The sequence below is a fragment of the Narcine bancroftii genome, chromosome 2 (genome assembly GCF_036971445.1).
Source record: "Narcine bancroftii isolate sNarBan1 chromosome 2, sNarBan1.hap1, whole genome shotgun sequence".
Classification (NCBI taxonomy): domain Eukaryota; kingdom Metazoa; phylum Chordata; class Chondrichthyes; order Torpediniformes; family Narcinidae; genus Narcine; species Narcine bancroftii.
This window is the reverse complement of record NC_091470.1, coordinates 254,519,905-254,547,618: the sequence shown is the minus strand read 5'-3', so window position 1 is coordinate 254,547,618 and position 27,714 is coordinate 254,519,905. Positions and strand designations below refer to the sequence as shown.

Genomic DNA, 27,714 nt, shown 5'->3' with positions numbered 1-27,714 from the left:
AAGGGGATCTGACCCAAAGCGAATCTGGGACATTATCTGGGGCTCTCACAGCAGGAGAGGCCCTCCGATGACGTGGACTCTGACGCGCTTGAAGGTACCAGCCCTTGAAGGGAGGAGGAACACTCTGGGCGGAGCTCCGAATGACTGAAAGTGAGACCCGGAAGCGATGGCGGGACGGGCATGCGCGGATGTCTCCCGGAGCGCGGGACGGTGGCGATTAAGATGGCGGCTGCGGTGGAGGAGGAAGCTAACATCGAGTATTCGAAGCGGCTGCAGAGCCGTTTGGAGTGCGTGAGCGATCTGGCGCGGTTCACGCAGGACTGTGCCAGGGCCGTGGAGGGAGTACTGAGTGCCCTGGGCTGGAGCGGCGAGATCGGGGACCTGCAGCGGCCGGTGAGGGCGGACGGGCCGGTTCATTGGGTCCGGTCCCTGGGACACGGACCCCTGTGTGGTACTGTAGGGCATGCTGCCACGTTGCTGTTAGATGCCCTTTCTCTGCGTCCACCTTTCACTTCAGCCTGTTTCCCGACTCCATCTGGACCACGCTTCGTCCCACCTACTGACGCCCCTCTCATGCCTCCTTCTACGTTGATTGTCTGTTCGCCTTGACCCATTGAGTTCCTTCAGCCCTTTGTCTTTGCCATAGTTGCTTTTATTTGGATCCTTGCCATCAATCATTCTTCAGTGACATTTGCCTAAAAGACTACTCTTGAGAGAAATCTGCCCTTTGTGTGTACTTGTTCTCCGAATTTGCTTACTGTTTAGAGAAGACTGGGTGGTCTTGTGCTTCTGAAGTTGCATGTTTGTGAGCACTCTGGTTTTGTCACTTTCCTGTGTTACTTTCCTAGTTGTGTGTTGTACCTAAAGTCCACATTATTTGCAGGCTTTGTGGTGATTTTTAAAAATTTTAATAGCCTTTTTGTAGTATATTCACTCATTATACTGTTATGCAATACATTTTCTACCAGGCATTAGTGCCACTTATAGCCATGTGAGTTTCCTGGATCAATACACTTGAGAAGCTGTTATATTCTAGTCCCTCAGTGTCCAGCGACAATAACACCCCAGAATATGATCTTTTCTCGCAAAGCCTTTGTAGTGACTACACTGATCTGACACCAAATTTTGATGGTTGTCTCCCACTGATGCAGCTCAATTTGCTGTGTTCCTTCATTAGATTGATTTTTTTGCTCTCCTGCATCTTTGAATATGCCAGTCAGCAGCATTCACTGTGGAATCTCTTGTCAATCCATGGATGAGGTTGTTTGTTGGGTGTGTTGGTAAACCTTCAAGAGGTCTCTCAGGTGGTGTCTAATAATCCTGTTTGCTGTGAGATAAATGGCATTCGATGTCTTGTGCAGACAAGTTGTGAAATCTCAATAGTTGGTTTGTGGCTGGTATTAGAAGGACTGGGAGTTAGGAGTTTTGACAAACCTAAACTTGCATAAACATTACTTATGTGGAGGGGTGAAACTGATGTATGTCATGGCAGCCTTAATGTCAGTCTCAGAGGCCTTTGTGATCCATGTATTTTTTTGTTTCATGCTGTTCCTAGTAAATAACAGGAATTCTGAAATATGCTAGACCATATTCAACATTGCCAACCATACAGTGATTCCCCATAATTAATATTTTTCAATTGTAAGTCACATTTTTTAATGATTGGAAAATCAATTAAAATCTGGTTAAATACTATATCAGGGGACTGCTTCAACTGATTTTAAAAGTTTGTGAAATGCTAACTTTGCAAAGCACTAAATGCATGCGTTTAATTAAAAAAAAAATCATTTCTAATTTCAGAAAATTGCCTTGATGTCAGTGTTCACCTATTATGCACATTCAGTTGTCTGGCATAATTTGACAATTAACCTGCAGATAATTAGTTTTTCGTAGGAAAGGTATAATTGTCAGAGTAATGGAGCATAGAAACAGGCTCTCCAGGGCATGTCCATGCCAATCATCAAAAACCTATTTGCACTATTCCCATTTTTGTTTTTGGCTTCAACACTTTTGAGCAGCTCCCAGGCATCTACCGTATTTTTAAAAAAATGCCTAAATGTGCATGTTTTATGAATATTTTGCAAAGCAGGCACCTCCTCCTGCATGTTATATGCACGTGCATGCTATACGAGAATACTTCATGCACAATTAATAGTGGGCATGGGAATATAATTGGGATATTGAAAGAATGTGCACAATTTGTTGTGGCCGTGGGAAAGATGCGCCAGCAATTCATAGTGAGTGTAGGAATATTATAGCGAGCATGAGAATGTAATAGCAGCAATGAAAGAATGCGTAAAATTTAGAGTGGGTGTGGGAAATTTTGAATTTGGGAGTATCTCTCTACTGAATGCCATGGTATTCCTACAAACGGGGCATTCTGGACCTTATCAATAGCCTCTTTTAGGTCGCCAGAATATCCCATCGTAAAACCACCTAAAATACCCGAATGCGGCTGTTGAGAGGCCACCTGAAAGCGGAGAAACCTGACCCGAGGAGTACTTACTCAACCCTCCTCGGGTAGGTGTATTCTCCGCTTCCGAGCGAATGTTCCCTTCGGCACCTGAAACCAGGCAGGACTACGGCCACGGGTTGACAGGAGCCGACGTTTGCTCCGCAGCGCCTCTCCCCGCTGCGGACCTTTCAGATGCCAGAACAGCACCTTCAGCGCTGCCACCTGAATGTCGCTTCGTACACACCCACAGCTGGCTCCGAGAACTGCATTTTCCCCAGCTAGTCCACCTGAAAGTGGCTAATGTTAATTGCCCAGACTCATCCATGCGGGAGGAAATTAACATATCAAGTGCCTCTTGATTTTAGACATTTGGAATTAAAAAATTTTGAAGCCTATCTTTGATCGATTTAATTGATTCCTCTCCAAAAAGCTTGTTAGCAGGATATCATCCTATATAAATGGAAATTGACACCTCTGGGACAAGTTGAATGGGTGTTAATTGCAGGAGCTGTGGCAGATATATGCTTTGCCCCATTTAAATGCTGCTTTTATCATTCTGAATTTAGAATTAAATGGGGGTGCACATTATACAAAAATATTTTAACACAATTTATGATAATCTGCACATTATACATGTGTGTGCATTACATGAGTGAAAATACAGTACCTGTTCCCTGAAGTAGGCCACAGATGGTGTTTCTGCCTTTTCAGTCCCCACCCCCCTCATCTCATCTTTTAGTCGTGACAATAATCCACTTGTGGAGCACTTAGATCAAAGATTTAGGTTACTCATGCATTTAGATCTGAGGTGACTGTTTACTGTTCAAGAAATTGAGGAATTTTAAATGTACAAGTGCATGGTTTCTTTATTGGGACTTGAGATGAATTTCAGATAATCCAAACAGTATACAAATTAGGATTCAACTATGGCATCTAATAATTATGGACTTTTAGCTATCAAGTCTAAGTCTCCTGAAGTTACCATTTCATTGATTATATTTTCTCTCTGAGTATTCTATGTTCATCGAGAGTTTTTTAACTTTAGATATACAGCATGGTTACAGGCCAATTTGGGCTATGAATCCGTGCCTCCCAATTAACCTACACCCGGTGGGAGGAAACCCACGTAGACATGGGGATAATGTACAAACTCCTTACAGTCAGCGTGGAATTCGAACCCCGGTCCCGATTCCTGGCGCTGTAAAGGTGTTGCGCTTACTGGTACGCCAACCATGACTAAACATGAATATTGTTGAGAGCAAACAATAGTTTTTAATTTCAAGACTGGAAAGAGAGTGATGCTGCAGATTCACTTTAATTGAATTTTGGAAAACCAATCTATTGCCTGCAAGCAAATTTTGGAAGTGTCACCTTTGTGAAAGGAATGCAGTACCTATCCACTTCCATGCTATGTACAAGAGAAAAAAATATTGAAAGCATAGTGCACACATGGCACGGTATATTTTTCCTATTTATTCTCTTTTCCAATATGGCTCAAATATTAATTTTCTTTCAAAATCATGATGTTATGACACCAAGCTATGAATTGAATAAATAGTCAGAAAACATTAATGGAGTTAAACAGCTTGGAACCAGCTTCTTTGACCCTTTATGTTGGCACTAGCCAACATAAATCTCTTGGTACCTGCCACATTGACCACCGCCAGTGGGCTGATATCGCCTCAAACTGTGCATCTTGGTGCCTCACAGTTCGGCGGGCAGCAACCTCCTTTGAGGAAGACCGCAGAGCCCACCTCACTGACAAAAGACAAAGGAGGAAAAACCCATCACCCAACCCCAACCAACCAATTTTCCCCTGCAACCGCTGCAACCCTGCCTGCCTATCCCGCATCGGACTTGTCAGTCACCAACGAGCCTGCAGCAGACGTGGACATACCCCTCCATAAATCTTTGTCCGCGAAGCCAAGCCAAAGAAGCCATCAAGTTCAATTATGACTAATCCTATTTTGGGGCACTGGGCCTGTGGTCGTCTGTGATGCTGATTCTACTGCTCATCTTAATTGAGTTGACACTTGGCTCTATCATTCCTGCAGACAGTGTGTTCCAGATTTCAACTAGGTGAAAAATTCTTTCTTAATTCCCTTCCAAATCCCTAACCTTTTATCTTAAAACTATGCAGTCTGATGATGGACATCATGCCAAGAAGAAGTTTCTCATTATAATTTTTTTGTATTCTCATTAATTTTTGCGTATATCCAACAAGTCATCCTTTAGCGTTCTGCACTGCAAAGAAGTGCAATCTGATCAGTGCTCCTGATGGTGAATTGGTTCATCCCAGGCAAGCTCCTGATGAATTTTGTCTGTATCCTCTAGTGCAATCCTATCTTTTCTGCTGTGTGATAACTATAACTGCTCAAGCTTTTGCCTATTTGATATAATTATACTGTAACATCTCTGCTGTTATATTCTGTTGCCTGGTTCATGGAGGCAAGAATCTCATGCCTTCTTTAGCACTTAACGTGTACTGCTGTCTTCAGAGGTCTTCATATTTTTATACTATCGTCCCTCTCTTCCTCAGAACTTCCTTTATTGCAGAACTGAGAAGTTTCAAGATGTTTCAGCGTACAATAATTGTGACTATTAACATTTTGAAAAAAGAGATGTGTATTTTAAAAGATTAAATTGAACCAATTTATAGGAATTACCCTGTATATTGACTGATATTTTCAAAGTTTAGCTGTGTTTTTAAAAAAAAAAAAATCCTATAAATAACTTTATACCCCGTCAAATTTTTCAGTCTGATCCAACAGTTACTTGTCCATTCGATGCTGATCACAGGCTTCCAAAATCATCACTGACAAAACATATTGCATCCTGCAGATTGAGAAAGCTTGGATATTCCAAAGAGGAAGAGGTGTGTGCATTTCTACATTTTTGTTAATTATGTGCTTAATTTAATGTTACTTTTGAAAGGGCATCTTTAATCTTTAATTTTTGAACATCCTGGATATTCAAAAATATTGAAAGTTTTGGCAGATGACAAGACTTGATGGGGTTTTGTGTCTATTGAAGCTCTCTTCTCTGTCCTTGGTAAGACTACAGGTATTCAAAATTGCAACTGGAATGTAATCAGTCATATTATCATAGCTTGATTAATCTTATATTTGATACATTTAAAAAAACTAATGTGCCATTACATTTCCTATGCTTCTTATTCTTGCATGCTAAATCTAAGATTTATTTACTTAGATCCTTGGTTTCCTCTGAATGTAGATGTTTCCTATGTTAATAAATCTACTGTCGCATTCTTACTAATCTAGATAATGTCATATTTTCTCACATTCTACATGTAACTTAGTTCTCCATTTGTTTATTTCATCTATCTACTACTTTAGTCACTTCTTTGTGTGCTCCATACATGTTATTTTTTTCCAACCCAGTTATGTATAATTTCACACTTACTTGCCTCATCCAAATCCTTGATGTAGGTTGAAAAATAGTTAATCCCAAGTTTTGTACTTGTCCTTGAGATATAGTTTGAGTTCATACTTACTTGTCATCCAATTGTACAAGTACAATTTGATTAAACAGCATTCTCCAGTCCTCACTGCAAAACATGCAGACACACAACCAACTATAACACGAGTACAGGCAAGGAATACATATGCAGGACAAATGTACATATTAAACTATATTTATTTTTATATAAATAGTAGCATCTCAGATGGTTAGTATGACAGTTCATTTAGTCATTCAGCATTCTTTTTGTCCATGAGAAGAAGCTGTTTCTCAGCCTGGTGCTGTTGGCTTTGATACTCTGCAGTCTATTTCCCGACGGAAGTAGCTGAAAGTTGCTGTTTGCGAGGTGGTAGGGGTCCTCAGTGATCTTTGCTGGCTGCCTTCAGACATTGATCCTGGTAGATCACGTGGCGGGGTAGTGAGATCACAGGGATCTACTCTACAACTTTTATAGTCTTGTGGATTGACCTCTGATCCACTTCTCTACAGTAACCGTACCACACCGGCCAGGATGCTCTCAATAGAACTATAGAAAGTTCACGTGATAGTGCCTGGTCACCTTGCCTGCCAGGTGAGGAGATGTGATGAACCCAGATAGGTCACTTGTTAAGTGGATCCTGAGGAACTTGATGTTCTTGACTCTCTACTACCAAGTTATTAATGAGTAGTGGAGGGTGGTGGTTCTAGTCCTCCTGAAGTTCACTATCATCTCCTTCCTCTTGTCCATGTTGAGACTCGGGTTATTTTCACAACATGATATTTTCCACCTCTTTTCTGTATTGTGACTCATTGTTGTTGCTGATGAGACCATCTACTTTTGTATTGTCTACAAACTTGATGAATCTGCTGGATCTGGCATTGCAGTTGTGGGCCAGTAGCATTAACAGAAGTGGGTTGAGCATACAGTCCAGTAGCATTAACAGAAGTGGGTTGAGCATACAGTCCAGAGGTGTGCTAGTGCTCAGCTTGACAATGCTTAACATTCAGTTATCGATCCGGACAGACTGTAGTCTTTCCGCTGGGAAGTCCTGAATCCAGTTAGTGTCCTAGCAAGGAAAGCTTTTCCACCAGCCTCTGGGGACTGATGGTATTAAACGCTGAGCTGAAGTTGAAGAACATCATGTGGGTGTAATTCTCCAGGTGGGTCAGGACAGAGTGGAGGGATGCATTCCATCACCACGTTCGAAACATTTCATAATGGTGGAGGTCAGTGTCTTGGGCTGGTAGTCACTGAGGCTTGTTACTATTGCTCTCTTTTACACTGGGTTATTGTTGGCTGTCTTGAAACCCGTGGGGATGATGGACTGCTGCAGTAAGGTGTTGAAGATGTCCATAAAGACCTCTGTCATTTGGTCTGTGCAGTCCTTCAGATACGTTGTCTGGTCCTGCTGCCTTGTGTGGGTTCACTTTGGATAGGGTTCTCCTCAATTCTACTATGGAGGGAGCTTTCTTTGGCAGCAATCTGTTCTCATTGAACCATGCCTAGATCTTCAGTCTGTCTGGAAGGAAGGTGGTGTTATCTTTAACTTGCGAGGCTGCCTTGTGATCTGTTATGGTCTTGAATCCTTGCCACTTGTGCCTCCTGTATGGATCTTTAGTGAGTACCCATGCTTTGACTTCTGAATTGCATAGGAGAATTCAGCCCTAGCTGATCTTGGTGCCATTTTATCTCCTGTCCTGAAGACAGCAACACGATCTCTGAGAAGTGCCGGGACCCCTGAATCCAACCATGGTTTCTGGTTAGGCCTGGTTGTGAAGCATTTGATCTCAGTGACATCCTCAGTACACTTACTGAAATAGCCAGTCATTGAACTCTTGTAGTCAATGTTTACATCTGTAGGTGGCTGCCTCCCTGAAACAGCTTCAGAATTACCAATCTACCAAGAATTATAATGGATTATCAATTCAAATTACCTGAATTTTCCCACTCGATCAATTTTTTTTTCAAAAGCTTCTTTAGAAATCCAGATGTAATACTAAATTTGTCATATAAATTATTTTTGATAAATTCAATGCAAAATTGAATGTTTAAGTGCAAAATTTATGATTTTAAGTGAATGTCATAACATCTCCTATGGAATATTCCAGCATTTTCCCTAATACTGATGTCAGACTTACTGATTTTATAGAAAATGAGAAAAGACTAATTATTTTCTAATTCATGGGGATCTCCCTAAAATCTAGAAAGTACAAAAAGATTAAAAACTATGGGACAGGCCATGTCAATTCTGCATTATAAATCTCTTGCCTCCCTTCCCCCCCTTTTTTTTTGCAGAATAGATAAAATATAACATTTGTACTGCTGGGCCAATTGCCCTGAATCTAGCCCACAGTTCCTGCCTGCATGAATCTGTTCTGATATGTAACTGTACCTTAGAAAGTTGTGATTTTTGGATGATCGCCTTAATGTGAGAGAATTTGGGTGTCGTACAGTGCCAATGAAAGCCTTTTGGAAATGTTTCTGATGGTTGGAGAAATTTTTAAAACTTCCCATTTGAATAAAAAGAAATTTGATTGCAAATGCTTTTGTTGATACCAGAAAATTAAAAAAAGACAAAGAGGGTAAACCCGTTGTCTTAGTCATCTTTAATGAATGAGGCTCTGGTTGTTTCTGGCAACCAGTTGTAAGTGTGAAGCCAAAGGGTAGGATGCAAAATGAATCTTTCCTCCATGCTTGGCATATCGGCTGCTGATCTCAGTAATGAGTCCACTGATAGCAAATGGTCTCCAACTTGCCTCAGATTTGTGTTTGACTGCACGTTCACAGATGTCTGACATAAGCTGAATTTTGGACTGTAGTTTCACAAGCTCAATTTGGACCATGCGGGGAAAAAAAACCACGCAAATACTTCTGCACAGGGAGACATGAAAGTAATCAGAAAATTAAATCCTATTTCTTTTTATTTTGTTTTATCGGAGTTGCATGGGGCTATTTTAAGTGAGGTATCATTAACATTAAGAGATTAAATTTGTTATAATGTGCTAACTGTAAAAGTTGATTAATCTTAATCTTAAATAAATAAACACTTAGATTTACTTGTGAATTTCACATGTAAAATTTTAATTTTACAACGTTTTCTTAAATCTTATAAATTTAGGTAGAAATGTATGACCCCTCATTTGCCTATGAGAACACTCTGGTACCTTCTATTAAAATGGGTAAGTAGACTGTCAATGCTCAAGGAGAGTAACTTTATTGTACAGCTGCAACTTTTAAATTTCTCGTTAAACTGATTTGCATAATGTGAGAATGTAACATTTACTCACCACCCTTTGGGTATGAAAGATGGATTGGTACACCATTTAAACTGATCAGTATGAGACTTAACCCTTCTCAGAGGTCATCCCTGCTGCACCTTCTTGATATTTTTACCATTATGTTTATTTATAGAAGTTTTGCAATATCTCTAGAAAGTCAATATTATCAGAGTGTATATATCGTATGTAATAATGTATTAATTGTGGAGATTTTGTATCTTTTAAGCCTTTTTGTAAACTTGATTTATTCATTTTGTAAAAGGTATTATTCGTGTTAAAATGTATTTGAATACATTTATTTTACAAAAACAAGCTGAATAATTCTCTGGAGTAGGATTTCTCAACCTTTTTAAATGCAAAGACAAAGCTGGTTTCCTGCCTCAACTAACACTGAGCTCTTTTGCAGTTTGGGCTGTTTTTTTCTTATTTTTCGGTTAGATTTGTGTATAAATTGAATGCAATTGCACACAGATGTATTCAGTTGAATGATCCAGAATTCTCCTTGCTTTGTTCTGATAAAAGTTTTCTGCGAGTAGAAAATGTAAGAAAGTGCAGACCTTTTCTATCAGGGTTGGGCAAGAGTGCTTTAATTTTTGTGTTCCTTTTTCAAAGTTAACCATGCACATGAGTACATTATTTTTTAAAAAAAAAGACATAATATGAAGCTCTTGCTATTAATTTAAATTGCACATCATTGGTAATTTAGCTTTTTAAGCCATAGCAACGGAATCATTTTAATGAGATTTCTCATACTGTCCTGTCATTTTAAGAATCTATTCAATCCATAAACAATAGACAATGGTTGATGTGCACTTTTTCTAAACTACAATTTGATACTTGCTTTTGGTTTGCCATCATTGCTGAAAATCAGTGTTAATAAAGTTAAGTGGAATGGTATTGGATTGCAAGTTCACAAAGCTCTGGGTGTTTTATATTTTTTAATACACAAGTTGGGTTTTGAAATTGTAACTTGATGCCCCTGATGGTTGGAGCAACTTGCCCTCTAATATTAGAAACAGCAATGTAAAGGTGTTTACAGGTGAAAATGGGCAATTGGTTAATGGCTTTCATTTCTTTGGAACAGTCATGAGAAGTAATTTCTGAATTTTTGGAAAGTTGGTCTTAGATAGGATGATGTTTCACTGTCGGGAAAGAGATACACTTTTTACTGTTAACCAGAGTTGTCAATGGAAAACAGTTCTTTCAAGTGAAGTGACTCTTCACTTGTGAACCTGCAGGGGTCATCTACGACATCTGGTTCTTGTTTTGATCTCCTCTACATTGGAGAGACTGGACACAGACAAGGGATCGCTTCACTGAGTACCTCTGCTCTATGCCACAATGGCATGGATCTCCCAGTGGTCACCCATTTCAATGCCCCGCCCCATTCCCTTGCTGACATGTCTTTCCATGGTCTCATGCATTGGCAGGCTGACACCACTGACAAATTGGAGAAATAACACCTCGTTTTCTGTCTGGACACCCTCCAACTGGATAACATTAATATCAACCTCTGATTTATGTTTTTACTCCCCACCCCCCAATCTTCCCAGTCTCCTTCCCTTCTCTTCTTTTCCCTCTGACTCCTTTCACAGAACTAAGATCAATTCTAGTCTTTCCTCTTATGTCCAATTAACACCTTTTGTCTTTTGGTCTGTACTCTTCCCCCTCTCATTTACCCCCCCCCCCCCTTTCTTTCCCCAGCCTTTAATTCAGACATGTTTTTTTTTCCACTGATGCCTTAAGGGCTCAGGCCCAAAACATCAGTACCTTTTATGAATGCCATGAGACAGGCCTAGTTCCTCCACCATTTCTGTGCACAGAAGATGTAGATGAAATATTATATTTCTGCTTTTTATTGTAAATGCTAAAGAAGAATTCATTTGAGACAAGAAGGACACCTGATTTGGTACTTTACAATGGGCCTGCCACTATACCAGCATGCAAAAGTCATGGTGGTGACCCTTCACAGTGCAAACCCCCTTTTTAAAAAAAAAACTGCTTTTAAATATAATAATGAGGGCACTGTTAAGCTCTGGAGATGATTTCTTGGCTGACATACCTCAATGAATGCATCAATGTGGTTTGAGCACCTTGTGGAACTTTCATCTCTCTACAAAACTTGTATGTCTGCCTGCCCTTGAGCCATAAGTCCCTCTTGTATGCTTTGTCACATACTTGTGCAGTAGCTTAAAAAAAAGTAATGCTTCACAACTAAGTACCAGAAATACTTGTGTAAAAGACACCCATTTCTTTTTCCCCCCCCCCCCTGTATTTTTGCCCCAAAAAATCTTGTGTTTTCCATGTATAGTAAAATCCCCAGTAACTGGCACCTTCAGAGATTGTGGATATCGGAAATGCAAATTTTCTGGTTGCCTGAGACACTTAAAAGGCCCAACTAATACACCCACAAAAAAACAAAAGACAGTGCAAAATATAAATTAATTTGAGTATTGTAGTTCTTCATTATGTAAAGTTCACTTTAATCAAGTAATTCTTGTAATTTACCAAATTCAAGTTCAAACCCCATTCGCTGGCACTGTAACAGCATTGCTCTGACCACTACCATGCTGCCATCCTAATTAACCCCTCTTTCCCACAAGTTTACAGATAAAGCCTTACTAATGTACTTGATACTAATGAAGATAGACTCTTTCTAGGCAGGTTTGGAGAGTGGTGAGCAGAATCAGCTGGCTCTTCATCTTGGGCAATGGCATTTTATTCAAACAGCTGCTGCAGGTGGGGCATCACCAGGGTGCTGCTTCACTGGCTGAATGTTTGCTCGCATCTTCACCATGGAGTTGTGTGTTGTTTCAGAGAATATTTACTTTTACAATTTTAAACTTTTGTTTAATTTTTATATTTTTTATTCTTATTTCCCTTTTTTTGCTGGTTTTTTGAATTCTGGATACTGGGGACTTTACGGTATCGTGTATCAATGTCTTCTCCCTATTTTTGGTTTTGACCAAGGACTTTCACCCTGGCCACTTGTCCACTGTGGCGCCGGACCCCCTAATTGTGGACTCTCACCTAGGCCCCAGCTGCTCGCCCATCGGAGCTCCCAAAGCCCTAACTGCGAACTCTCACATAAGCCCTGCCTGCCCACTGGAACTCCTGACGCTCTGAACACGGACTTGCCACCCAATCCCACCAACCCATTTGAGTTCCCAAATGCTCTGAATGTGGACTGACCACCAGGTCCCGCCCTTCGATTGGAAAGCCCAACACTTCAAGCGATACAGGTACTTACCTCAGTCAAAAGTAGTGTGTGTGCAAGTCGACCTCTTAAATTTTGCCCTAAAAGTTGGTCCACAAAAGTTGACCATTACACAAGTATATACAGTAAATCTTCAAGAAAGGCCATTTCTAAATCAGTACAGGTATCCATATAAGCAATGAGAACCACAAACTGGCAAATGCCATTCAACTCTTCTAACTTAATTACCAACCAGATGATGTTTTAACTCATTCCATTAGGATTCTCTGTCTTTTGCAACATTACTAATTCTGTGTGAACAGTATAATTTGACAGCTATACCATGTCATCTATTATTGAAGGCATTCACCTGTTGCAAGAGATAATTTGCATTTAGCAATGTGTTAAGATGGGAGGATACATTGCTTTTAATGTACTTTCATCTGCAGTGATTGCAGTACCTAATAGGTTTTTTGGTGGGAAACTGCTTTATCTCCTACCATTGGAAAATGGTAATTGTTAATCTTTTTTTAAAAAAAAAGTGCTCAGATATAATAGAAATTTAATAGAAAATTCAAAGACCAAAGTTGGAAATGAAGAAGATTGGACTGTAAACTTAATGAGTTATTTGGGAATGTGTTCATTACTGTCCCTCTTCAGAAATCAAAGAATCCTGTCACCATTTTTTTCTTTAAAGTATTTTGTATACTTTATTTTTCATCTGTTCTAGCAAACACATGAAAATACCACAACAAAACTGCGCCGATTGGGCAGATTGTTGAGCAACACTGCTCTAGAGAACCCCTTTTTGAATATCTAAATTGGCTTATTCATTTATTAGTATTTATTTCAGTGTATGAAAAGTATTCATACAATTTTGTGCAAAAAGACCTCTCTCTTGTTCTTTTTAGACAAAGATTTACAGACTCGGATAATTCAAGAAGCGAAAAGTAAAGCTCCACTTGGAATAGAAGAGAGGATGTTTTCACAAAGTAAGTGAAAATTTGCATTTTATGTGTCACATGTTATGAACCACTCCTGACCTGATTTGCATTGTAAATTTTAACAGGTTACTTATTTGTACAGCTGGAACTTCAGTTATTTCAGAAATTAACTAGTCCTATGTACTTTGCTTTCACTCAATATCGATATTTTTCTGTCATACACAATGAATAAAATATGGGAATTGAGAATAAAAGGTGTACCAAGCCTCTTAATGATCAGGCTGCCCACTAAATGTTGCATATTATCCTGTGTTGTCAACATTGTACAAGTCGGAGGATCCCAAAATTCAACTTGGGTATGGTCATTCGTTTTACAATGCAGATAGATTTATCACAGTCCATTATTGGATGTGCACTACAGTTCCTCCATTTTTCCAAAGGGAACAAGGAACAAACATGAGGCTATAGGTGCTGGACTGTTGGAAATTCAGGATTCAATTTAATAAATTTCTCTCAGTTGTGAGTTTTTAAGGAGAAACTGTGTTCTGGCTGAATGGGCTTGGCAGACTAAATGGCATGCTTGTGGATCTATATTCCTTCCTGATGGACACAGCCAAGCAGAAATCCCCATCCTCATCTGTTACACTGATTGTAAAAGAACATCAATTTCTGAAGCTTTTCAGTAGCTTTGCCTGGAATAGCAAAATCCTTTTTTTGCACAGAAGAAAGCTGGGTTTTATCCGCCTTTTGAGTGCTATGTGAAAGAATTGCAAGGTGAATGGGGTTGGGGGGGGGGGTGGTCTAGACTTGCCCGTCTTTGATCCACCTAGATAGGTAGTCTCAGCAGTGGAGCATATTTGGAGCCGGCTTTTCTCGGTTCTGTGTGAACACACAAGCTGGCTTTCTAAGACGGATCATGTCTACAGGAATGCTGCGGCTTTGTAGTATAAAAGGGGTCTTTGATTCTGTTTAACCACAGTATTGGTGAAGAATATTAAATATTTCATCTTGCTGTTGTATTCATATTGAATATTAATATTGAAAATTATTCTGGTTTTCATTTACTATATTCCATTGCAGTCTTAAAATACTTTAAATAAAGTATTTCAAAAGTCAATTTTTCCCCCTATAATTAAGTTATTTAATATACTGTACTTGAGTTCTTTATCATAACTAGTATGATTTATCAATCATATTTAGGTAATAGATTTTAGAATGAAGTCACATTAAATTGCTGTTATGAGTTCAGAGGACCCAAAAACCCAGCAGCAATAGAAATTCAACAAGACGATGGTTACTTAAACAAAAGTTGTTTTTAATTATCTTTAAACATGAAAACAGAATCGCACTTTAACTTATCACTATTAACTTAATTAACCTAATTTAACTCCCTTCTAATTCTAAGTGCACGTGTATGTAATGTGTATATGTTCAGAAAAATTCTCTGATTCACAGTCCAATCTCACTTCTCACTCCTCCAAGTTCACTGGTATCAGGCAATTCTTATGCTGTGCACAGAATTTAATATTTATGGATATTCACCAGGCTCTTGTGCTTAAAGGTAAATGGTTACCGCTCAAGATTTGTTGCTCGTTGGACACACAAACTGATTTCCCACAATCAGTACTTCAGTGTATTGCCAAAGAAACTTGCCCATCATGGGTTTTCCAAATGATAACCTCTTGTTCCAGGTCACCAGAGTTCCTCTTGTTTCCTTATTTCAAGAGAAACACTCTAGCCAGCCATTTCGTCTTGAAAGGACGACAAGGGTTTTCAACAGGCTGAACTCCGAACTCACAACCTGTCTTCACAATGGGCTTTGAACAAGATTCTCTCTCTTTCTCTCTCTTTCCCACCCCCCTCCCCCAGTTTTTTCTCTCTCCTTGCAAAATCACATGACCCTCTTCGAACAGCAAGCTGCAATTGCCAGCATTGGAATCAGCTTCTGAGCTTGTTCATCTGTTGCTCTAAACATAATAATCCATCACTCCACAGCATCAGTCAATTAACACCTACTTGTGAAGTCTCCTTAGGCATTCTTCAAAGTTTCTGCAAAGTCACTGTGGATGTGACGTCTCCCCTTATGCAGAGCTCTTGCATTTCAAATGAGATCTTTTTTGCGAAGTGTTTCTCTGTTTCTGAAGTGACCTACACACTAAACCCCTCACAATCTTTCTTTTTAAGACCTATTAATATATAATACAAAATATAATATAGCCTGTCACACTGCATTTTAATAAAATAATCTCATTTAATTCTTGATAGTTAACTTTTTTGATCATGACTGAAATAATGCAGTCGACAGGAAAAATATGGATTGAAAATGAACTTTTTTGCAGGGTTCAACTGTAATATTTGGTAATCCATTTTCTTTAAAAGCTCAGTGCATTTGAACATTTGACAGGAGTTTGTAGGTCAAACTCTATGGAATTTCTTCCTTTAGATGTTTGCCATATTGGATTAGTCCATTTAGCAGAACTGGCATACAAGACCCTCTTTCCCCCGAAAAATTGGCTCAAAAATATCCCCCAGATCTTGTATGTGATGTTAAAATTGAGCAGGTCACCAGCTACTTGCCCAGCTTCAAGAAGCCTGCGGAGGTGCTGCAGCTGTCCAGGAAGCAGGCCTGTATCTTCAAGGACCACCTTCTATCAGGTGGCCCATGTTTTCCAGAGCTGCTGCTGCTCCTCACTTTCCCCGGTAAGAGGCCAACCATGGCGGCCCCCACCAGCAGTGCAAGACTGTGCTTTCTGGAGCTGCTGCTGCTCACCTCCCCAGTGAGAAGCCAGACTATTGCAGCCCCCCTGTTCACGGTGGCCCCAGTCAACTCCACAAAACTGTTTTCTGGAGCTACTGTCCACTTCCCCTAGTGAGAAGGCTGACCATCGAAGACCCTGCCAGCAGTGCAAGAGGTGCAGGAGGAACCTTTAAGCTACTTATCCATAAATACACTAAAAAAAATTCTTAATATTCCCTGCTGGAATGGGGGTGGGTGGGTGGAGTTGTATGCCCATAAGCCTTGTATGCCATTAAATATGGGTAAGCATTGATCTTTCTTGTGGAGAAGTTTAAAAATCTGATTCAAGGTGCACCTGGAAGTCATTGTTCAAGTAAACCTGGGACAGTTGTTCAGCATTGATAAATAGGAGTTTCTCTTTTGTTCCATCTGGTGGTTTGTTCTATTGAAGAATTGCACATGTTTAAGTGTACGCAAATATATTTCTAAAAGAAATTGGTTGATATTATTTGGAACCATTAGTATTGTTAATTCAGCTTTGCTATTCAATACAAGACTCCACTTCTACAGTGTTCAGTTGTAACTGTTTCTGCAGGAAAAAAATACGTCATACTTTCAGATGTGACCAATTATCTTTTTGCAGATATGAGAATAGATAAACGTATAAAACTGCATACCAGTCATTGTATTTACTAGTATATTTATTCCTTTTGTTCCCCTCACTACATTGCTTGTGATTGACATAGGACCATGGTAGATGTGCATGCACAGGACATCAGTCCATGTGAATAAATTTCCTTTTTGTATGGGGGAAAAAAAATACATGTTTATGTGACCTCAATTGACTTTTGCCTTTTTTGCCCAATTAAGTGGAAGATTTTGGTCATTGAGTGTGATTTAACTTGGGTTGTTTTGCATCACTGTAACCAAATATAAACTGCAGCTGATGCATAATACTTGTACTGTTACAATGACAGTAAACTAAATTGTAATTCTGCAAATTTCATTACATATTTAATCCATTTTGAACATGATAATTTAAACTTTTTGGTTTTTCTCTTTCAGTAACAGGGGTGAGTATATTTGACAGAGGAATGATGAACATGAAAGAATGTTCTCCTCATTACAGATTTGCACAGAATTTTACTTGATGTCATACAGTATCCTTTTAATACTATTATATCCTTTAAAAATGGGCCACAAAGGGATTGGTTAAATAAAATTTCAAAGATTGTATTAAGGAATATTAATCTTTGCTTGATGTTCTGAGTGTAGACCTATTGAAACTAATGTGTATTAAAATATTTTATCTCAGTGGGCCTATACTTTCGTGGTCTGCTATATATGGTTTCATTGCCTGGGAACATCTGTCGAATTTAATGCACAATTTTCAAAAGCAATTTTTTGTGCAAAGGAAACAGAAAAGTGACTGGAATCACTTTAAAAAAAAAAATATATATAGGATATTTTAACTTTTTGTGGAGTTCGTTCTGGGGGGGAAAATATGGAAAAAGCATCAGCTTGCATTTGTATTGTACTTTTGATATGGCAAGGTGTGCTCGAATGAGCAAAATCGTGCAGAAAAACTGGCAGTAATCCAAAGAAGAAATTTCATCAAGAAACAGATTTTGGTGAATGGAAATTTATTGAGATGTGAAAGGAGCTTAGAGCCTAGATAGCTGACACATGCTCTTCTATGGGGTATGGACAAAACATGGAATGCACAGCAAGCTAAACTTGAAGAAAATAAAATTCTCATTTTATATAATGGAGGGGTTTGAGAAGGTGCCAGGTTGAGGTGGCAGTCACAGAGTTATTTGAGTATAAAGATTTTTTAAATTGAACAGTTAGGAACCTAGAGTCAATATTGGTTAATCAGTAATGATGAACAGAACTTGCTATAAATTGTTATGGGAAACGAGTTACCAAGTTTGAAATGAATTTTTATGTAAAGAAAGATCATCCTGGGGGAGGGTGGAGGCGGCCAAGCCAACATTAAATTGTTGGAAGTTTGGAAGTAATCTGGAAGAGAACTTCAGTTTCAGGTTGATATGAACCAGGAAGCATCCTTTGCACTGAAATTAGGGATTCAAGTGGTCCTCTAATTGAACCATTCTCAACATATTTTTGCTATGACCCCCATAGACCCTACTCAAGGTTTATGGGTCCCTTCCCTGTGAAGTAATCAAGTTTTGGTTTATTCTATACTTCTGACTAAATAAAAAAAAAAACATGTATTACCTGAGATGAGAAGAAAAGAAGAAAAGCAGGATTTAACTTAATTGTGCTATACCCCCCGCCCCCAGGGGTCCATAGGGCCCCCCATTGAGAATGGCTGCTCTAGTTCACATAGGAGGCTATGGCTGGAAACAACTTAAAACATCCACATGTAAATCTTTTAATAAAGAAGCAATAGGTGAAGGTAAGTCTTGCATATATCATCAAGATGACCTTTGCCACTGTTAATGCTGTCAATGCATTTTGGGTAAATAGCTAAATACTTCTTTAACTTCAGCAAAAATTAGTTATTCCTGGTGTTTTTAAATTTAAATTTTAAATCTAAAACCTTAGTTAATATTGCAAAAGCATTTTTAGGATCAATAATATGAATAGTTTGTGGGTTTTTTAATCTACATCTTCAATGCTTCATATATGATTTTTAGTTTTGACATTGAAGCATTTTGCTCACTTTGATTGTTTTGGAGCAACTTTAGTTCTCATTTGATCTACAATACTATTGAGCATAATTTAATACTTCAGAAATAAGTTTTTATTGTGAGCTGTTTTAATTGCATAAATTAATTACATATTATGAATTTTTTTAAAAAAAGGGCTTTTTAGAATGTTTACTCATTGCATTTCTTTGAAACCAGTCGTATTCACAACTGAAGTATCATTATGGCTGTCACTTGATGTCCTTTACTTGTTCTGTGGTATGGACAATGGCCAAATTGAAAGTTTACTTGATTTTTAATGTTAAATATAGCTTTCCAAGCAGTTCTATCTTCCTATGTCACGATCTGAATAATGCAGAAGTTTATCTCTTTGAAAAATTAAATGGTTATGTAAAGCTGTTACATTTTCCTGTGTTTGATTACTGGTAAGAGTAGTAGGTGTGAATGGCTCACCTCTTACCCATGCAGTCAAAACGGGTGCATTCAGGTCTCTGTTAATTTTTATTTGAATGATATACACTCTACTGGATTGAAAGGAGATTTTCCTCATTAAGGAATATACAGTATTTGCAATTGGGATGCAACTTGATATTTAATAGAGAGGTAGTAGTTTTTGCTGTTTTGAAGTAACTAATATCCAAATTATTGACCTGTTGTCACTAATAGTGTGATTTTTAAAATGTAGTCTTTTGATATGTACTTGTGGATCACTAGATAGCTTCTAAAATGTCTCTAATTGTAAAAATATAAGAATGGGGTACTTAACACACAATGGTTCATTTTCCAATACTTGAAATTGTACATTTGCAATTTTTTGGGAAATTGTGTAAAGTTTACAAGTAATTAAATACATTATTAATATACATAGGTGATTATTCATCAGTACCTGTTGAAGTTCCTGAGAATCATCGGCGTTCTATTTGTGACCTAACTCCTGCGGATCGTCTGGCTATTTATGAACATGTTGTCAAAGAAATCAGTCAGCAGAAAAACAAATCTAGGTCTTTCGAGAATGACAGTGATTTGTACGTGGACCTTGCTGCAAAACTCAGCCGAGGTTTGTACTTCATTATTTAACAGCTACATTGTTCAAACCAGCTTGGTTTGTTCATCTAATATTATAAGTACACAAATGAACAGTCCAGTTTCAAATACTGGGTAAAGTTGACTCCTCCTCTTTTAATCTGCAATGTTCCAAATTGCTTGTTTAAAAAAAAATACATAAAATAGTTGGTACTTGTTGAATAGAGAACTGTATTTTCATGTTTGCTGGTAACATCAAAGTAATTGGCTACAAAAATACAGTGGCATTACCTGAATATGGAGCAAACTGTTGATTCCATTCGACTTGGGGCAACTACAGGATTAAGATATCCACTTTCAACCAAAGATTAATTGAGGGTTTTTTAAATTCAAAAATAAACTTTATTTGCAATAAATTCTTTACAAAAGGGAAACTATTCAAAGTTGCTTCCCACCCTTAGTTTTGTATCCATACATTTCCATCACTGTACATTGTTACATTCATTTCTTTTTATACCATCGCCACCACTGTGGCATTTTGTCATTACTCTCCCCTCTGTTGTTTGAGGAGCTTCTCCTCAGTTTCATCCCCTTAATGCCTGACAACAGAAGGACTCCAGACTGTGGTCCTTTCCCCACGGCACTTTTGTGTTGGCTGCACCAAGTTTCTGTGTCCCACAGCACATAGTCCTGCCGCCTGGAATGTGCCATTCAGCAGCATTCTCACACCAAAATCTATATGCTGAAAGACCAACAGGTTTCAGGAAGATCAAAGTGGACTTTTACAGAGTTGATGGGCTTTCAGCACTTCTAGATGTTTGACTCTGTGTGTCCCTCAGCCTGTAAATCAGAGTCCTCTGTCATGGGACAAACCATAACGAGCCCTTGCATCCTTCTCCACACACTCTTAGTGAGTCAGCATTCTGCAAAGAGGTGGGTGACTGTCTCCACTGTAGTCATCTCAGGGACAATGTGCACTGTAGATGATATTCTGCTGGTACAGGAAGGATCTGACTGGGAGGACATCTCTCACCACCAGCCAGGCCAAGTCCCGGTGATTGAGAATGCTGGCAATGTTGCATTCCACCAGTTGTCCTGGACGGTTTGCTCCAGGAACCATCCCATCGAGTCCTTGTCACTGTGCCTGTAGGACATTCTGTGCTGACCACTGCCTGATGGCCTTGTGGTCAAAGGTGTTTGAACGGAAAAGCTTTTCCACAGAGCAAGTGGTGTGGCAAAGTCCAGCAGACTAGGACATGGTGCAGCAATGGGTCCAGGCCCATCCTTCACAACACCTGGGACAGGTAGAACCTGTATGGTGTCTTCTTACTTTGGTTCCATGCACAGAAAGAGAGAAGCAAAGTGATTTGAGTCCACCTTCAGGATCACAAAGCTACCAGATACATAGAAAAAGATCATTCAAAAGATTAATAAGATGCTGATCTTGATCTTTGGGGAAAGTAAATTGGAAGTTACAAATGTATAATGAAGTGGTTGGGCTTCATGCTAAGCTTTGCATTTGATTCTGAACACAAAGTTGTAAGGGTACTGTATATGCAAAAACCATTTATTTAAAATATTGTGGTAGGCTGCATAGGATAGTTTTCCATAGAGGCTGGATTATTTAATAAGCCTTTTAAGAAAGGAAATGTGTAGATAGAAAAGAGCTATTATCTTTGAGGGGGATGGGGCAAGGAGAAGCTGCCAACACTTTGTATTTCCTGAAATTAAAATTTTAGTGTGCTGTCTGCAGTGCCAAATAGCACCACCAGCTGTCAACAACTCAAAAGTCTCAGACTTTGGCACATGCAGTGGTGATATCAGGAAACAGTTCTTAAACCTGAGAGTGTGCCTAATTCATTTTATGATTCTGCACCATTTTTATTGGATTATGATATACAAATATAATAGTGAAATTTCAGGTATTCAAATTCCTTTTTTCCCCAGATGCTTTGTCTTGGGAGACACACTTGGGTTATTTGGGGATAAGTACTCTCAAAATTGGATTCAGCCAAGTATAATGGTGGGAAAATAAATTGTACTTGGAGGTTGGAAGAATTTGGGGGGGACCATTTCAGGGGTGGGCATCAGAAATGACCAAAGTTGAACGCATGTCTTAAACAGTTTGATAAATTGGACATCTATATACAAAAATGTGGCAAATATCTAGGCTTCCTGGGGAGGAAATAGTGGTGAAGCATATTCATGAATGCCAGTATTCTGTTTTTAGAGGTCTGAGTAGACACATATGGTTATGTTGATATTGTTTTTATGGATAAGGTTATGTTTTGTAACTTATGATTTACATATAACATTGACTCAAGGGTTTGAGGAAACATTTAAAAAAAACTGAAGCTTTGCCCTCTCAAGTTGTTAACAATTTTTAAAAGATATTCAGAGATTAAAAACCATCAATATAAAACTTTAAATATTGGAAGCAATTTCCTTATTGCCTCTAAATCTATGCACTACAAAGCCCATTGTCGCTGGGGTTTTCGTTCTCCTGATAGGTGTGTTCTGGTGCAGGGTCCCATCAGGTCTCTTAATCTCTGTCCTGAACCTCTGCAATTCACAGAATTTTTGCAAGCAAATGGTTTGACTGTGCTGGTTGGAGTCACAGTACTAATGGTCCATTGTATATTGCGAACAAAATTTAAATGTGTTAACAAATTGCTTTTGGGAACTGAACATATTTTTGTTTAATCGTATTTAGTGTACCGATAATTGAAAAATGTTATAAATTAGGATAATTGAGTATATTTTATAATCTGCTTTTCTTGGGAAGGAAAGGTGTTTTGGAGCTTATTTAATTTTAATTTTCTTATGTAAAATTCCTATGTTTAAAACCAATCCATTAATTATCAAGCTCTTCAATATTTAATGTTTTATTTTAAATTACATTATAAATGTTCTACATAACAGGACATTTCAAATACCTGCCTTGGAGCTGGAATCACAGATATACTTTATTGGCAAGACACTAATGTTTCAGGTGTCGGAGATATTATTATCCAGAACTTGTATGCTTTCATAAGGCAGGTCATGTTTTGAAGGTTCAGATTTACTTTGTTCCAATGCAGGTGAAGAACAGAAAGGACCAAAGTCACACCTTGAAATTCTTGCTGAAATGAGAGATTATAAACGTCGCCGTCAATCATACCGAGCGAAGAATGTTCATATAACAAAAAAATCTTATACAGAGGTAAGATTGTGTAAGCTAATCTATTAGTGATAGACAGTCAATGATGCTTCATTAGATGTTCATTATGTTTCTCCCCCTTAAGTGTTAAAATGCAAATAGAGGTTAATAATGAAACTTCTCGTGTAATAATACTTCAACCACCCTGAGTTTGGTTCGCTGCTTGAATCTATAGTGCATGATCACCACCTACATCCACCTAACTTTGGCCAGATACAGAGAAATAAATGAGTTGGCTTACTGCATCTGAGAGGATTGGCAAGGCTTCAATGACAACAAGATGGTGGATAATGCACTCCTGAAGCCCCTCAATATCTGCAATACCTTTTAACAGGGGGCAAGACTGTGCATGGATTCTTGCCTTCTGTTAAATCTGGGCAGGTTTCAAGTTTGAAAATTCCTCTGATGTGCAAAGATAGGTAAGAGCCTTCAGAATTTTTTTTAAATTTAAAAAATAAAAAACCTAAACTGAATTTTTCATCTAGTTGCAGATCTAGGATACTACATTTATATTAGAGGTTGCTATTCATAGGCTAGATCAAGCTGAAAATTTTCAGTTAATTCTATGGTATGACAGCGAGTCGAAGTTCAGATAGACCAATAACAGAGCGTTGGTATCTGCATTCAGTAAAGCTTGTGGATGCAGCAGGAAATGTGTCCTTTTCTGTTCAGTCCACAAAAGCAGTCCACACACTGCTGTAACAGTGCCAGTGACCCGGGTTCAAATTCAGCCCTGTTTGTAAGGAATTTGTACTTCTCCCCTTGTCTGCATGGGTTTCCTCTGAGTTCTTAGGTTTCCTCCCACCCTTAAAAAGCATACAGGAATTGTATGTTAATTGGTACAGTTAGGGAGGCGTGGACTCAGTCACAAGGGTTACCATACTGTATGTCTAAATTTTTAAAAACCTAAACTATATATGAGAGTGCAAATCTGCTGAAGATTAAAATGGCAAGAAATCCACTAACTTTTAAAACTTTGTTTTAAGGTTGAAAGCAATTTTGAAGCTATATAATACCCTTGCCGCGAGATCAGGGGAAAGGTTAAAATGCAATTAACATTAAACATTATTCTGTTGTTGCTCCAGGAATGTTGTTGAAAGTTTTCACAAATTAAAGGCTTGAAGCCATAGAATTCTGTCAATCTCTGTAATCCCACTAGGAATATGAAGAAGACTACTAGTTTGATATTGGAAGGACAAAATTAACTGACTTTACTCATGGTATTTCTATTAAAGGATCATTGAAATGAACAGACAATTACTATATATACTCATGTAATAGTTGAGTTATTTGGCCAATTTTTTGGATCAAATTTAAAATTAACTTTACACGGGTCATACTTTTGACTGAATTAAGAATCTGCGTCGTTCAAGGTGTAAGGAATTTAACCGGGTGGTAAGACCACGTTCAGGATGTCGGTTGCTTGGATAGGTGGGCAGGGCAGAGGCGTGGGTATGCAGCTGATAGTTCGAGTGGCTGAGCTGGGGATCTGCTGCTGGAGCATTGCGAGGTTGGTCAAGGTGAGGGTCTGCTGTTGGGAGCTTCAGTGGGCGGATGGCCAAAGAGAGGATCTGTGGTCTTGGCTTTGGGAGCTCTGGTGGCTGGGCGACTAGAGTGAGGATCTGTGGTCAGGATCTTAGGTGAGTGGGTGGTCGGGATGTTGGGAGATCCAGTGGCCGGGTGGCTGGGGTGAGGATCTGCCATTGGGATCTTGGATGAGCGGCCATGGTGAGGGGTCGGCGTGTCAGCAGCTCTGGCCAGCAGCTGAAGTGAGGGTTTGCAGTCTGGGTGTCAGGAGCTCAGATGGCTGGGTGGTCGGACCAAAAATAGAGGGGACAGGGGGTCAACTTTTACACAGATCATACAGAAAATTCAATTTTTGGGCCAGAAAAGAGGGGAGAAGGTGTCGACTACTGCATGAGTATATATGGTATCTGTTAGAGTAATACCAATATTTAATGGGACAGGAGTTTTTCAAAACCAGTTTTAGTACAAAGAAACCTTGTGTTGCATTGAAAATTCAGCCTTGTCTCTTGTATCAAATTTTCAGATAATTAAGGACGTAATTAACGTACATATGGAAGAACTTTCAAGACAGTGGAAAGACCCAAATGAATCTGATAATGCAGAAGAAGGCCAAAGCTCTTTATCTTTAAAGAGTTCTGCAATTGTACACAAGTATGCAGACTACACTGCTCTTTCCAGTTTGATTGTGAAACAGGTGGCAAATATCAAGGACCGATTTATTGTTGAGGTCGTGTACCTGTATATTTTTCCAGATATTCCACAAACAGAATCTAAAAAGAGTATCTATGGTATACAGAAATGTAATACAGTTGTATTTTTTGGGGCATGCCTAACCAGAATTTTGGGCCGTTGGGAATTTGTATTTACTGAATATTCTGAGTGGCCTGTCACTCCTCCATCAAAAATGGCAAACAAGTTTTGATACTTGTTTCAGAAGATATCACTTCCTTTCAATAATTACGTTTATCCAAAGAATGATGATAATAACCTGTGATATATAATGACAAAACTGACCTTTTAAGCTTTTTCCCTGTTCACTAACCTACAAGCATAATACCAATACTATTGCAGTATCCTTGATTTTAAAGAAAGCAAATCAAATTATAGGTTATTGATTGAACTTGCCATACTTATTTTAAGCATCAGAGATCAGTAAATCATTAAGGGGTCCCTGGCAGAAGGCATGTAAATAAAGAATGGCAATTTCATTTGTTTCTTAAAGCAAGCTTCTAAGCTTGATGAGAGTGACATAAAGGAGAGCAAAAGGCTAGCTGTTCAATTTCTATCACCAATTGAAAACGTACAGGACATTTCATGTCAGGCCTCTGCCTGGAGGCCGGCTACAAGAGTGGATCGAAAACTTAAAACTTGCCTTTCACACAGCAGCCCTAAAAGGTTGTTCCAGCATCCCATTCATATCCAGAGGCACCTCGTGGAGCCGATGGAGTTGGGGTGAATGGTGCCGTAGCACCACCCGTTGTAAATACACAGCAGAGCAATGGCATTCTTCCCTACCCATAATCCCCCATGCAGCTTGAACCCCTCTGTGTTTTCCAGAACAATTCCAGCTGCATGGGGGATTATAGGTAGGGAAGAAGCCATTGCTCTGCCGTGTTTTGAGCCCCGTGTGGCTGTCTCGGCTCCCCTTGCCACCCTGCTGGACACCCTTGCTTTGAGGGGGTCATGGAGGGAGAGGGGTAAGTGGGGAGATGGGTCTCGGGATGACAGCATCATCAGCCCACCCCTAACCAGCTGCTTGCAGCGGCTGTACATTCAGGTGGCGGAGCACAGCGCTCTGCCGATTATTCCTCCCTGAGAAGGGTTGGAATCTGTGCCTCGGAGCCAGCCATGGTGCGTTCAGAAAGGTATGTCTTTAGCTGTAAGGGTGAAAAACCTCCGCCTTTACAGACTGTTGCTTTCCCTTGAAAGTACCTATTAACAGGGTTGTTTAGATATTCCTCTTGGACATTCAAGATGCATTTGTCAGAAAACTTGGGGCGGGGGGGGAGGATGATGCTACTCACCACATTTGTTTAGGGCTGAAAAGGGCAAAGAATCCTTGAACGCATAGAGAATGACTTTAGTTATGCAAATATGACTGGAAACATTCAATATGGTTTCATTTTGGGGGAAATTAACATCCTTTCATTTTTAGCTTGACTGAAAATTTGGGGTTATTGTTGCAAGAATGGCCTTGTTTTGACACTTTTTGGGTGCGCCTGTTTTTCTGTGGTAGAAGATCTAAGGACAAAGTATCTCCTTCAATGGAATCTCCATCTTCTGGAAGTGGTAAAGCTGTAGATCGTGACATGTGGAAAAGACCTCGCAGTCGAAGTCCACGTGAACGGAGAAGAAGTCCGGAATGGATCAAAGAGAGAGATTCAAGAAAAAGGCAAGAGAAATGAGAACATCCTCAAAAATGATGTTTATTTTTTGTTCCAGTGATACAGACATAACTTCTTTTTTTGAACAATTTCAGAGAGCATCAGTCTCGAGATGAAGACCGACATCGAAGTTACAGACGGCGGAAATAACTTGGAAATTCCGAAAATGTATAAATGTCCAAAGACTGATTTTTGTTCTTTAAATGAATATTACAGTTGGCTGGATAAAACAGCAGTAAGGTTTTGAGTGGAATATCATGAAGCATCATATGCATACTGCCAATATCATTTGCTATCTATCTCCAGTTGTAACAACCAAGGCCAAGAGATTTGCATCAAAGTATTGTAAAAATTGATGTATTTGAGTGCATATAACGCAAGCATATGCAAATTTCAAAGTTTACATCGCATGACGTTGCTATTGGATATGGGTAATATCTACTGTATAAAGTTGCTGCTTTGCTATAATTTCAGAACTGATGATTATTCTGATTTCTGACGACTGACCATGTAATTTTTTTCATTTTTATAAGGATGGCATTTTAAATTTTTTTTATTTTTCACACTGTGAACCATATCAATAAAAATACATACAAACATCAGTGAACCGGTGCGGACTCGAAAGGCCAACATGGCCTGTTTCCGCTTCGTAAATGGTTATATGGTTATTTCCCTCTTAAATATACACAGTGGCATTTTCTCCCCTTTTTTCCCCCTACCTTCCTTCCCTCCTTCCCAACCCCCTCCAAACCCATTAAATGTTCAACATATACAATACAATAAAACCATCAAACAATGTCATCACACAATTAAAATAAACAAAATTGTGTCATCTA

At 39.0% G+C, this 27,714-nt stretch overlaps 1 protein-coding gene across 1 annotated transcript; it reads left to right on the top strand.

Annotated features, from left to right (window-relative positions):
- Positions 1 to 173: 173 nt before the first annotated feature.
- snrnp48 (small nuclear ribonucleoprotein 48 (U11/U12)) lies at positions 174 to 27,714 on the top strand. Its single transcript, XM_069920866.1, has 9 exons — positions 174 to 393; positions 5,214 to 5,330; positions 9,034 to 9,094; positions 13,301 to 13,381; positions 19,614 to 19,802; positions 22,849 to 22,970; positions 25,018 to 25,145; positions 26,731 to 26,886; positions 26,974 to 27,714. The coding sequence occupies exons 1-9, from the start codon at positions 181 to 183 to the stop codon at positions 27,026 to 27,028; spliced, it is 1,122 nt and encodes a 373-aa protein (XP_069776967.1). The 5' UTR covers positions 174 to 180; the 3' UTR covers positions 27,029 to 27,714.

What these genes read in the sequence shown, in the direction of transcription:
- snrnp48 (XM_069920866.1), top strand. Translation starts at nt 181, where the DNA reads ATGCGCGGATGTCTCCCGGAGCGCGGGACGGTGGCGATTAAGATGGCG. An exon ending in AGTTCTGCAATTGTACACAA is followed by an intron (nt 25,146 to 26,730) that starts GTATGCAGACTA and finishes TTTCTGTGGTAG; the next exon opens with AAGATCTAAGGACAAAGTAT. An exon ending in GAGAGAGATTCAAGAAAAAG is followed by an intron (nt 26,887 to 26,973) that starts GCAAGAGAAATG and finishes GAACAATTTCAG; the next exon opens with AGAGCATCAGTCTCGAGATG.